At 36.1% G+C, this 11,785-nt stretch overlaps 3 protein-coding genes across 3 annotated transcripts; all 3 read left to right on the plus strand.

Moving 5' to 3' along the window:
• Positions 1 to 567: 567 nt before the first annotated feature.
• LOC111787460 (cold-inducible RNA-binding protein-like) lies at positions 568 to 1,722 on the plus strand. Its single transcript, XM_023667429.1, has 4 exons — positions 568 to 766; positions 850 to 918; positions 993 to 1,099; positions 1,323 to 1,722. Exons 1-4 carry the CDS (start codon positions 730 to 732, stop codon positions 1,395 to 1,397), a joined length of 288 nt encoding a protein of 95 aa, XP_023523197.1. The 5' UTR covers positions 568 to 729; the 3' UTR covers positions 1,398 to 1,722.
• Positions 1,723 to 4,571: 2,849 nt separating this feature from the next.
• On the plus strand, positions 4,572 to 5,782 carry LOC111787452 (histone H2A-like). The gene is made up of 2 exons (XM_023667418.1): positions 4,572 to 4,882; positions 5,342 to 5,782. Exons 1-2 carry the CDS (start codon positions 4,673 to 4,675, stop codon positions 5,591 to 5,593), a joined length of 462 nt encoding a protein of 153 aa, XP_023523186.1. The 5' UTR covers positions 4,572 to 4,672; the 3' UTR covers positions 5,594 to 5,782.
• Positions 5,783 to 8,929: 3,147 nt separating this feature from the next.
• LOC111788473 (3-ketoacyl-CoA synthase 12-like) lies at positions 8,930 to 10,524 on the plus strand. Its single transcript, XM_023668808.1, has 3 exons — positions 8,930 to 9,318; positions 9,405 to 9,757; positions 9,876 to 10,524. Exons 1-3 carry the CDS (start codon positions 8,930 to 8,932, stop codon positions 10,448 to 10,450), a joined length of 1,317 nt encoding a protein of 438 aa, XP_023524576.1. The 3' UTR covers positions 10,451 to 10,524.
• The last annotated feature ends 1,261 nt before the right edge of the window (positions 10,525 to 11,785 follow it).

Genomic DNA, 11,785 nt, shown 5'->3' on the forward strand with positions numbered 1-11,785 from the left:
ACAAATGAGTTGAAATTGAACCTTCTTTTTTGGGCCTTGATAAACAAATGTGTTGAAATTGGGCCTTCTTTCTTGGGCTTAATAAAGAAATTAGTTGAAATTAGGCCCTCTTTCTTGGGCCTTAATAAACAAATTAGTTGAAATTGGGCCTTATTTCTTGGGCCTTGATAAACAAATGAGTTGAAATTGGGCTTTCTTTCTTGGAGTTGAAATTAGGCCCTCTTTCTTGGGCCTTAATAAACCAATGCGTTGAAATTGGGCCTTCTTTCTTGGGTCTTAATAAGCAAATGAGTTGAAATTGGGCCTTCTTTCTTGGGCCTTAATAAACAAATGAGTTGAAATTGGGCCTTAATAAACAAATGAGTTGAAATTGGGCCTTTTTTTGGGCTGGGTTTCTTTCGATAAGGACGCCCCAGACCGTGACCCCCGCACACTCCGGCGTGCGCTCGCCCCGCACACACCCCGCACCCGCGCACTCACCTACCTTATACCTTATACGTTATTGAATATAGGCAATAACTTTCAATTATTTTAAATCTTTTTTAATTATCATAGTATCGTAATTACTTTTATTAAAAAATAATCTCAGTTCGTTTCGTGTACCTCTCTATTTAACTTACCCTACCATATAAATTTGAGTATATACATTTAATGATTTTGCATTGAAGGCCCAAAAAGTAATTCTTATATGGATTAAAAAGATGCAAATGCTCCTAATGTTTGGAAGGAATGGCCAACCGACTCGGCACGCAGCTGTTCATCAGCAGTATATCTCTCTATCTCACTCGAACCGTTTCAGGGGAATGTTTCTCATCAATCTTTAAATTGATAATTTTCATTTTGGCCCAGGACTCTCATCATACACAACGATCGAACGCCTCGAGAGTCTGTTTTCACCATTCGGTTCAGTCTCCGAAGGTACATATCTCTCTTCCCATATCCCTTTCAGTTCGTATTTCCTTTCCCTTCAATGGAAAATTCACCATGTGCAGCTCGGCTAATCAGAGACCCCAAAACCCAGAGGCCCAAAGGGTTCGGTTTTGTCACATTTCAGTCACTGGATGAGGCGAAGAAGGCTCTTCACGCCATGAATGGTCGGGTATGTTGTCTCCCTGTGTACGCACATAACCTGTTCGACGAAATGTCTGACTGACATTTTGTATGCAACTTACAATTGTCCCATCTGTAATATGTATCTATTGGGCTTTATTAATATGAGCTTTCAACCAAGACTCTGATTTTGGTGATTAATGGTTATGGATAGTGTTTTAAGGTGTCATCGTCAAGGAAGTTAGCTAAGATATGTTTGAAAAATGATGCAGATAGTTGATGGAAGGTTGATTTTTGTTGAATTTGCGAAGACTAGGGGACATGGGGTGGATGCTGCATCTAGATAAAGAACATCATTCACTATGAGACTTGAAGGTTGATTTTTCTTCCCATTCATTTGGAAAGAAAACTACAAGATTAGGAGTGTAATAAATCTAATGTTCTGTTGGGTTAACTTAGCTTCTCAGCTTGAAAGCCAACTATTTCAGCAGAATTTTGGTTTCGATAGGACATGGGACATGGGCCTTTACTTTCTTTGAATGCTTGCTATTTGCTTACATGCTTGCTATTTGCTTACATGGTGCTTGCCCACAAATGGTTTCTCTTAACTTGTGACTTATGTTCTTGGAGTTGTGCAAGCAAGAAATTCTATGCCTGAAAGATGTCAACTCAACTCCATGGGAATTAATAGTTGTCTAGATACACATTTTGATTCATGCAAGGTGTGTCTTATGCTTTCTTCTTGCAGAAGGGTTCAAAGGTTTTCAAGTGATGGATCTTCTAGCTCTAACTTTGGTGAATGTCCTAATGGCTTGTGGAACGTGGTTTGAAATGTTCGCTCACTAACCCCTCATCGGAATAGTCATTGAACCGTGAACATATAAATGAGGGCCCGAGGCATTCCAAAATTTGAGGCTAGCACTACATGGCTTGCTTCAAGAGTCTCGATTCAATTACATGGTGCGTCTTCTTTTTCAACTGAAACCGAATGTTCAAATTCTCATATTGTGATGTCTCATATTGGTTGGGGAGGAGAACAAAACACACTTTATAAGGGTGTGGAAACCTTCCCCCAGCATACACGTTTTAAAGCCTTGAGGGGAAGCTCGAAAGGGAAAGCCCAAAGAGGACAATATCTGCTAGCGGTGGATTTGGGTCGTTACAAATGACATCAAAGCCAGACATCAGATTATGTGCAAGCGAGGAGGTTGTTCCCCAAAGGGGGGTAGACACGAGAGGNGGATAATTTGGCTAGCGATGAGCTTAGGTTGTTACAAATGGTATTAGAGCCAGACACCAAGCGATGCGCCAGCGAGGAGGCTGTGCCCGAAGGGAATGGACACGAGGCAGTATGCCAGCAAAGACGCTGAGCCCCGAAGGGAGAGGATGGGGGGGGTGCCACATCGATTGGAGAAAGAAACGAGTACCAATGAGGACACTGGGCCCCGAAGGGGGGTGGATTGTGATGTCCTACGTTGGTTGGGGAGGAGAACAAAACATTTTTTATAAGGGTGTGGAAACCTTCTCCTAGCATATGCGTTTTAAAGCTTTGAAGGGAAGTCCGAAAGGGAAAGCCCAAGGAGGACAATATCTGATAGCGGTGGATCTGGGTCGTTAAACATATCCTATATTTGCTGTACCCAAAATAATCTTGCCAATCATCCGACCATTGTACCCTTGTAGCACTTTGGTGGGGGCTTATGTTGGTGTCAATGAGTTTGTCTACGGTGGTTCTAAGGAGAGAATTCGTAGTTCTTTTAGGTACAAACTTAGAACCCCCTGTCTCTTCTTCTTGAGTTTATGGCCATGCATTATGGTGGAGGTCAAAGTAGGGATGTCAATCCGCCACTTGAGGATAGGTAGCCCAAGTTCATTTCAACTAACTCTTCTTATTGTTTAACCTTTGAGTAGAGTTTGTCTAGATGATGCTCGATCACTTGATGGTCACGAGTATTCATAGCGTACATGCCGTTCATGTGAAGATAGTAGGAAACAATGGTCATTTCTTCATATATTAAGAGCGAGCTGAAATAATAAAATAGAGCTACATGATTTGGATGAGACGAGCATAGGTAGATGTTCCCTACTTCACATGCACTTATTTTTTTACCATAACGTTTTCTTTTGCAATGATTGCCTCTCTTTGACGTGGAGTTTGTATTTGGCCAAATAACAAAAAGTTGATTTCTTACGGAGTAGATGAGCATATTACATCTAGCTTAGAAACCAAGTTGTTTGAGATCAAGTTATAGGTTACCTTTCAATGTCTTTTTTCGAAGATTTGATCGACTCATACCAATGGATTCTTTATATGGAAGAGAAGAGAAATTTAAGGCTCATCCAATAATGTCCTACTATAGATGGATACACACCTAGCATTAAAATTTGACGTTTATATAATAAATATATATATATATATATATATTGGACCTATTGAAATAAGCATCTTAGATTGATTCACAGTACACAACAAGAGTATCCAACGTTGATCCAACCATGGGTCTGTACTTGGATCGACACTTTCATAAGTCGAATTTGAGCAAGAACATCCTCAAAAGTCTATTAAACTTCTAGAATTTTGAAGTGGAAATTCGAGGCTTACTAATGTTTCCAAAGCTCGATGGCCCTTTGCTTGAATGAATCGGGTGATTTGAGTTGAACCACAATTGTGGTTACACTTGATTTTCGTAGTAATCATCAAATGAATGATTTACATGTGATCGTTAAAATAATTCACCTAACTTTTAATTTGTTTAAAAAATATTATTACGATTCATTTTAGACCAAAAAAAAAAAAAAAAAAAAATTAATATTTTGTATAAAAAAATGTTATTAATTTCAACTACTTTCTTATCTTCAAACTAAAACTCACCAATCACGAAGTTATATGGCTAAATTTTTTTAAAATATAGGAATTCTTAAAAACTTTAGGTTAAATTATATAAGAAAAAAAATATATTTAAAAAAAATGGTAATATTACTTTTAACATGTAATAAACGTTTTACAACTATAAAAAAAAATAATTGTTGGATGAATCGATTTGGCAACAATGTGAAAGGTTGGAAGGATGTGACAGTGATATAACGGATACTCTAACGAGTTTCCTACTCCAAAAATAATATTAAAAACATTTATAAATGTCTCGACATAATTTATTTATTTATTATTTTTTTTTGGTAGGAATATATTTTAAAAGCTACCAATGAGCAAATTTTGCAAATAAATATATTTAAAAAAAAAAAGAAAAAAAAAAAGAGATGGCTCGAATGTAAATATCCGAAGTAAAAAAAAGGAAAGAATCCCTCTCATGGATTTACTATGTTATTCTTGTTTTATGATTAAACCAAAATATTAAAAATCTCCTCTCTTCTGATTGGTCCATTTTGAAAAACGCGGATCGCTCGACAGTGCATCCACACCCGTCGATTGAACTGTATCGTACGGTCAAACGTGCACCCATTTCTGAATCCGCCTCCTTTCCCCAAATGCCCGTAGTTTTATGCCACTCTATATATTTCTTCCCGCAAAACCAACTCCTCATTGTTATATCCACTGGGCAAATTTCATTTTCCTGTAATTCCTTCAAGTTCCTCTGGTTTCCGGCGATCAGGTTAGGTTTCGATGGACGCAAGCGGCAAGTTGAAGAAGGGAGCTGGTGGCAGAAAGGGCGGTGGCCCGAAGAAGAAGCCTGTTTCTCGCTCTGTTAAGGCCGGCCTCCAGTTCCCCGTCGGTAGAATTGGTAGATATTTGAAGAATGGCCGGTATGCTCGACGTGTCGGTACTGGAGCTCCGGTCTACATGGCCGCCGTTCTTGAGTATCTCGCCGCTGAGGTACCTGCTGAACTCTATTTGCTCTCTTAGATCTGTGTTACTTTCTGTTTGATGTGGATGAGTTCTTCATAACTGCTAGTTAGGGATTTGAGTTTATTTCTGGAACTAGATTCTTATCTCTTCGATTGGCTGTTATTACTTTGAATTTTGCTATACTATTAGGCCTGTTTTATTCCAGGGGAATAAATTCAGAAATTCAAAGGGCTGATGAATTTCAAGCTCATGATCTCATGAATTTGAGCTTCGATTGTGTAATTTAGCTTTCCGATACGTGATTACTGTAATCTGGAACTCAATTATTGTTTGGATTGCTGAATTCAGTCGTTCGATTGACTGCGCATGATCGAAACTTAGGGTTTATAATCTAAAATTTCCAGTACAAATCTGTTTTCCTCTGGATAATCCTCTACGGATTGCATGTTCTTGGTCTCTAATCTGTCACAAACGGGGGTAAATTAGGTGCTGGAGTTGGCTGGAAATGCAGCCCGGGACAACAAAAAGAACAGGATAATTCCAAGGCATGTATTGTTGGCCATAAGGAACGATGAGGAACTTGGGAAATTGCTTGCTGGTGTAACGATTGCTCATGGAGGTGTTCTTCCAAACATAAACCCTGTTCTGTTGCCAAAGAAAAGCGAGAAAGCAGCTAGTAAAGAACCGAAATCACCATCAAAGACCCCCAAGGGAGCAAAATCCCCAAAGAAGGCCTAGGTTTTTTCTTTCTAATCTGAAAACTTGACTGTTCTTTGCCCATTTGTATGTACTTTGTTGGCCTTTTAGGATCATCTTCTGTGTTGTTTATCAATGTAAGCTTAAAACTGAAGAATTGGGAGAGACTCTATCACTCCCACCATCGTAATGAATCAAACTCTGTACCGGTTATGATTGTTTAGCCATCAATTCTTCTCTTCCTTTTGTTCATCTTAAATGGATAAGGTTGAAAGAACAGAAATACCTAATGGACTGAGGTCCCAAATTCGAACCTTGATGCTAGTGATCCCTTATTTCTTTCCAGCTCAAATTTTCATAGAATAGCAAAGAAATTTGGGAATGAGAATATGACAGTCTTCTCTTCTTGCCTGCCAAGAATGAATCATTAAGGGAATAGAAAGAGTGTTTGTGGGCACGTCTACAAGTCATAATGAGTTTTAGTTATGGGTTTGTTAGCCATAAATTGGGATCTTTTAGTACTGTCAACCTCTAACTCTTCAAACAATTTGATTACATCCTTTAAATTTAGATTGGACTCTATCTTGAGATTACAATTCAAGAAATAAGTTAGATGAGTTGTAGCTATGACTACCCAAAAAAATAAGAATGATCAATTTTATTGCTATGTTGTTAGCATACATGATACAAGAACTCGAAAGGATGTTTTGTAATAGTTTAAATTCATTGTTAGTAGATATTGTTCGCTTTAGTTTATTACGTATTGTTGTCGGTCTAATAGTCTTAAAACTCATCTATTAGGGAGAAGTTTTCGTACTTTTATAAGAAATGTTTCCCTTTTCAATCATGGTAAGATTTCACATGCACTTAGTTAAGGTGTGAAAAGAAGGCCGACGCTCTCAATCCATTTAATCCATTTAACACAAGAAATTTTAAACTAGGTTTAATTAAAAATGAACCCAACAAACCAAATTTATAATTCAACTTTAAAATAACAAGCTTATGATAGCGTATGAGTTAGACATTATATTGAGTGATAATTCAACTTTAAAGCCTATGAGTTGAGACATTATATTGAGTGGCTTTCCTTTGTGGATATTGATATTTACATTTTCGTGTCTTATACCTTATGTTTGATAAAATTGAGGGAACCTAAATAACGTTTCTTCGATCCTTTAAAAAAATATTTTTTTTACCCTATTTTTGAAGAAGGAACTTAGTACTATATTTTTTTTTGTATCATTTTATTGTCATTTTAGAGTTAATCAGGATGTTTGTTTAGTAGCGATCCGAACATAAACGACAAAAGATAGTAATGATAAACGACAAAAATAATAATGATCCATATCTTAGATTAAACGACAAAAACAATAATGACCCATATCTTAGATTATACGAGAATCTAACCGTTAAAAAAAGTGAGCCAAATTTGATCGAGGGCTGATAGACATACCTGAAATATAAATGGAAACAATCAACAATCAACTCTAGCCTTAGAGCATAGATTGGGCTTGAAGATCACATCTTGGGCGATAGGGCTTGTGGGTCGAGAGTAGTGCATGTGGGGGGCTTCCCGTGCAGGCTATTTGGGCCCTTGAGGTCACCATGAGCGCCAAATTTCGACCATGCAGCTTGGGAAGATGAAGGTTTTCAATGGATTCATTAAATGTCATGGTGATAGTTATTATACTCTTGATTTGGCATTTTTCATAGACCTTTTAATGGGTTATTCATTTTCGTGTTCAACATGCACATGTATATATTTCAAGATATTTATATTTTAACATATCATCATGTAATTATAAAGTCTAAATACGATTATTTATGTATAATAAAAGTTATTCACGACATTTTTTTATTAGGTTGTTCGTCTGTAGTTACTATTATTATTATTTTTTTTATATTTTCTCGTAGAAATAAAGTACAAGTCCTATCTTGAGTAAAAAAAGGGAAAACCCTTTCCTATCTAATATTAGGTCCACATCTCTTCTATAGGATTTAATGTTGAAGCAACATAGTTTAACCATATGCATAAATTTTGAATTATATAAAAAAATAATATTGACCATTAATTGATAACCCCTTAATAATTAAACCCTTTTCCTCCAACAAAAGCAACCAAATCTTTACTCTTTTTAGAGTAAATGTCATTTGTTGGTACCCATTAATCTTTGTGTTTCTACCTTTGGTATCATATTATATCTATTTACAATATAAATCCACATTGATTTCGATATCAATACCTGTTAGAGGAATGAAATCAAGACTAGTAGAAATAGCTAAGGAATTGAACTTAGTATAACCATTTTTTGGGAAATAGAGACGGATGAAACTTAATGGAGGTTCGAACTGACTAATGTTGAAGACGTAGTGGATGAAGAAAGACTAATGAAACTCAGTGGAGGATCGAAGTGACTGATGTTGAAGATTCAGTGAATGAATAGAGATTGATGAAACTTAGTATAGGGCCGAAGTGACTGATGTTGAAAACACAGTGGATGAAGAGAGACTGATGCAACTTAGTGGAGGTCTGAACTGATTGAGGTTGAAGGCTTAGTGGATGAAGAGACTAATGAAATTCAGTGGAGGTCCGAACTGACTAATGTTGAAGACTTAGTGGATAAAGAGAGACTAATGAAACTCAGTGGAGGTTCGAAATGACTGATGTTGAAGATTCAGTGGATGAATAGAGACTACTCAGTGGATGAAGAGAGACTAATGAACCTCAGTGGAGGTCCAAACTGACTGACGTCGAAAATTCAATGGATGAAGAGAGACTGATGAAACTCAATGAAGATCTAAACTAACTGATATTGAAGACTCAGTGAATGAGTAGNACATTTTTTTATTAGGTTGTTCGTCTGTAGTTACTATTATTATTATTTTTTTTATATTTTCTCGTAGAAATAAAGTACAAGTCCTATCTTGAGTAAAAAAAGGGAAAACCCTTTCCTATCTAATATTAGGTCCACATCTCTTCTATAGGATTTAATGTTGAAGCAACATAGTTTAACCATATGCATAAATTTTGAATTATATAAAAAAATAATATTGACCATTAATTGATAACCCCTTAATAATTAAACCCTTTTCCTCCAACAAAAGCAACCAAATCTTTACTCTTTTTAGAGTAAATGTCATTTGTTGGTACCCATTAATCTTTGTGTTTCTACCTTTGGTATCATATTATATCTATTTACAATATAAATCCACATTGATTTCGATATCAATACCTGTTAGAGGAATGAAATCAAGACTAGTAGAAATAGCTAAGGAATTGAACTTAGTATAACCATTTTTTGGGAAATAGAGACGGATGAAACTTAATGGAGGTTCGAACTGACTAATGTTGAAGACGTAGTGGATGAAGAAAGACTAATGAAACTCAGTGGAGGTGACCAACAATGCTACATTTTGGACTACCAATGCTTCAAACCAACCGATGATAGAATGCTTGACACTCAGCTCTGCAGGGACCTTTTGATGCGCTCCAAAACTCTTGGCCTTGAAGAGTTCAAGTTCCTTCTCAAAGCCGTTGTCAACTCCGGTCTCGGCGAGCAAACCTACGGCCCTAGTGTCGTCTTCTCCGCCACCGAACACTGCCCTTTGCTTCTCGACGCCATCTCGGAGATGGATGAGTTCTTCCACGACTCCCTTCAAAAGCTCTTCGACAAATCCCACGTTTCCCCCGACAAAATCGATATCCTCGTTGTCAACATCTCTTCCATGTCCACCTCCCCTTCTTTTGCCTCTAGAATCATCAACAGGTCTTTCTTTGACTAACGATCGGTACTATATGTTATCATCTCAAAAGTTACGATTTTCTTGAATCTTACGCGTTAAATTGAATTAGGTACAAAATGAGAGACGACATTAAAGTGTTCAATCTAAGTGGAATGGGGTGCAGTGCAAGCTTAATCTCTATAGACATTGTGAGACGACTGTTCAAATCTTACAAGAACTCATACGCGATCGTTGTGACCTCCGAGTCTCTAACTCCAAATTGGTATCTGGGTAACGACCGTTCGATGATTTTAGCCAACTGTTTGTTCCGAATCGGGGGCGCTGCCATACTCTTGACGAATAAAAGGAACATGAAGAACAGAGCAATGTTGAAGCTCAAATGTCTTGTTAGAACCCACCATGGAGCTGTGGATGAGTCTTACGGTTGTTGCGTTCAAAAGGAAGACGACAAAGGAAACTTAGGTAAGAAGAAAATACGGGTTCATATCGTGACGGTCTCATTGAATAATTTGTTAATTCATATCGTGACGGTCTCATTGAATAATTTGTTAATTTTTTACGAAATTTTTGATCTTTTAAGGCATTTATCTGGGAAAGAACCTTCCAAAGGCAGCAACAAGTGCATTCATTGACAACCTAACAGAAATCTCCCCCAAAATCCTTCCCATAACAGAGATAATCCGGCTGACATTATCCAAAATAATCCACAAACTCTCCTCCACTGGCTCGTGGAAGCCGCAGCGGCCGGACTTCCGAACAGCGGCGGAGCATTTCTGCCTGCACACGGGAGGAAAGGCAGTGATAAATGGGGTTGGAAAGAGCTTGAGGCTGACGGAGCATGATCTGGAGCCAGCCCGAATGACCCTTCACCGATTTGGGAACACATCGGCCAGCAGCCTGTGGTACGTGTTGGGCTACATGGAGGCCAAGAAGAGGCTGAAGAAGGGCGATAGAGTGCTTATGATAAGCTTTGGCGCAGGGTTTAAATGCAACAGCTGCTTGTGGGAAGTGACGGCGGCGGATTTGGGTGGTCGGAAGGGTAATGTGTGGGAAGATTGCATTAATAGCTACCCGCCGGTGTCTTTGGTTAACCCTTTCTTGGAAAGGTTCGGCTGGATTCAGAACCAAGATGCTTCCACTTTCAAGTCACTTTGATTCATACCTTTTTACTTTTAAATTTAAAAATTTCGAGATTAAAACATCCACCCTCACCCGTAATAGATGTTTTATCTGTCTCTAGTGTAACCCGAGTACTATAAGCTAACCTATTTTATCTATGGTAAAANTTAAAATTTCGAGATCAAAACATCCACCCTCACCCGTAATAGATGTTTTATCTGTCTCTAGCAACCCGAGTACTATAAGCTAACCTATTTTATCTATGGTAAAAGTTGTTTAATTAAAATTACAGTACTCCAAATTTAATATATTACTAAATCACATGTCAAATTATGAACGAAACCCACCCGTACGTCCTATAGTAGTATTAGATCAAGATGTTCATCATATTCTCACTTTCACGTGTTTGAACTAAATGATAAATAATGTTTTATTTTTTAGTTTGTCGAATTTTTATTTCTTTAATAAATTAAATAGAGGTAAGAAAATAAGTTAGTGTTAGTAAAATATTTAGTAACACTTAATATTAACAATTATATGTAGTTATTAAGAAATAATTAAATAAGTATAAAATAATTTAAATATTAATAAGAACTTAATATTAGACAATTACAATACTATATAATATTAAATGCAAATGTAGTATATAAATGATGGTTGTGAGTAATTTATTAATTAATAGTTAAAATAAAATAAATAAATAAACAAGAATTCATTAATATTGGATTAATTATTAATTTTTATACTCGCTTTATTAATTTTTAGGAGGTTAATTTTTTTTTATTAATTTTATTACAAAATTAATTATTATTTTTTGATAAATATAGTCAACATCAACTTTTTTTTTTTTTAAATCATAAATTAAAATGTCACACATTAANATTTTTTGATAAATATAGTCAACATCAACTTTTTTTTTTTTTTTTAAATCATAAATTAAAATGTCACACATTAAATATGGATATTTTCTCAGATAAAATTTCATAAATTCAAATAAATGGTTTATGATTTTATAAAACATAATTAATGACAATGTGGCAGCCACCCAACTTTGTGGAACTCCCAACTAACTTCTGTCATGTCTAAATAATAATAATAATAATAATTCTAAATTTTGTTTTTTTTTTTGTTTAAAAAATATTTCAATTCTTTTAAAGCGGTAATATTTGTACGACATAATAACGGCGTGAAATGATTATTTATGAGTATTTTATCGAATCGTAAGAACTAATTGATGGTTATTTTTTCGCTTTTCACGTCATCTGTTTCCATACCTTAAATATCTGGTGTCATGTTTTTTGTTCTTTCTCTATTTATATCGTACAATGTTTGAATTGCTCGAGAATATTTTCTTATGTAATTGTATGAATC

The sequence above is a fragment of the Cucurbita pepo genome, chromosome LG02 (assembly GCF_002806865.2).
Source record: "Cucurbita pepo subsp. pepo cultivar mu-cu-16 chromosome LG02, ASM280686v2, whole genome shotgun sequence".
Lineage (NCBI taxonomy): Eukaryota > Viridiplantae > Streptophyta > Magnoliopsida > Cucurbitales > Cucurbitaceae > Cucurbita > Cucurbita pepo.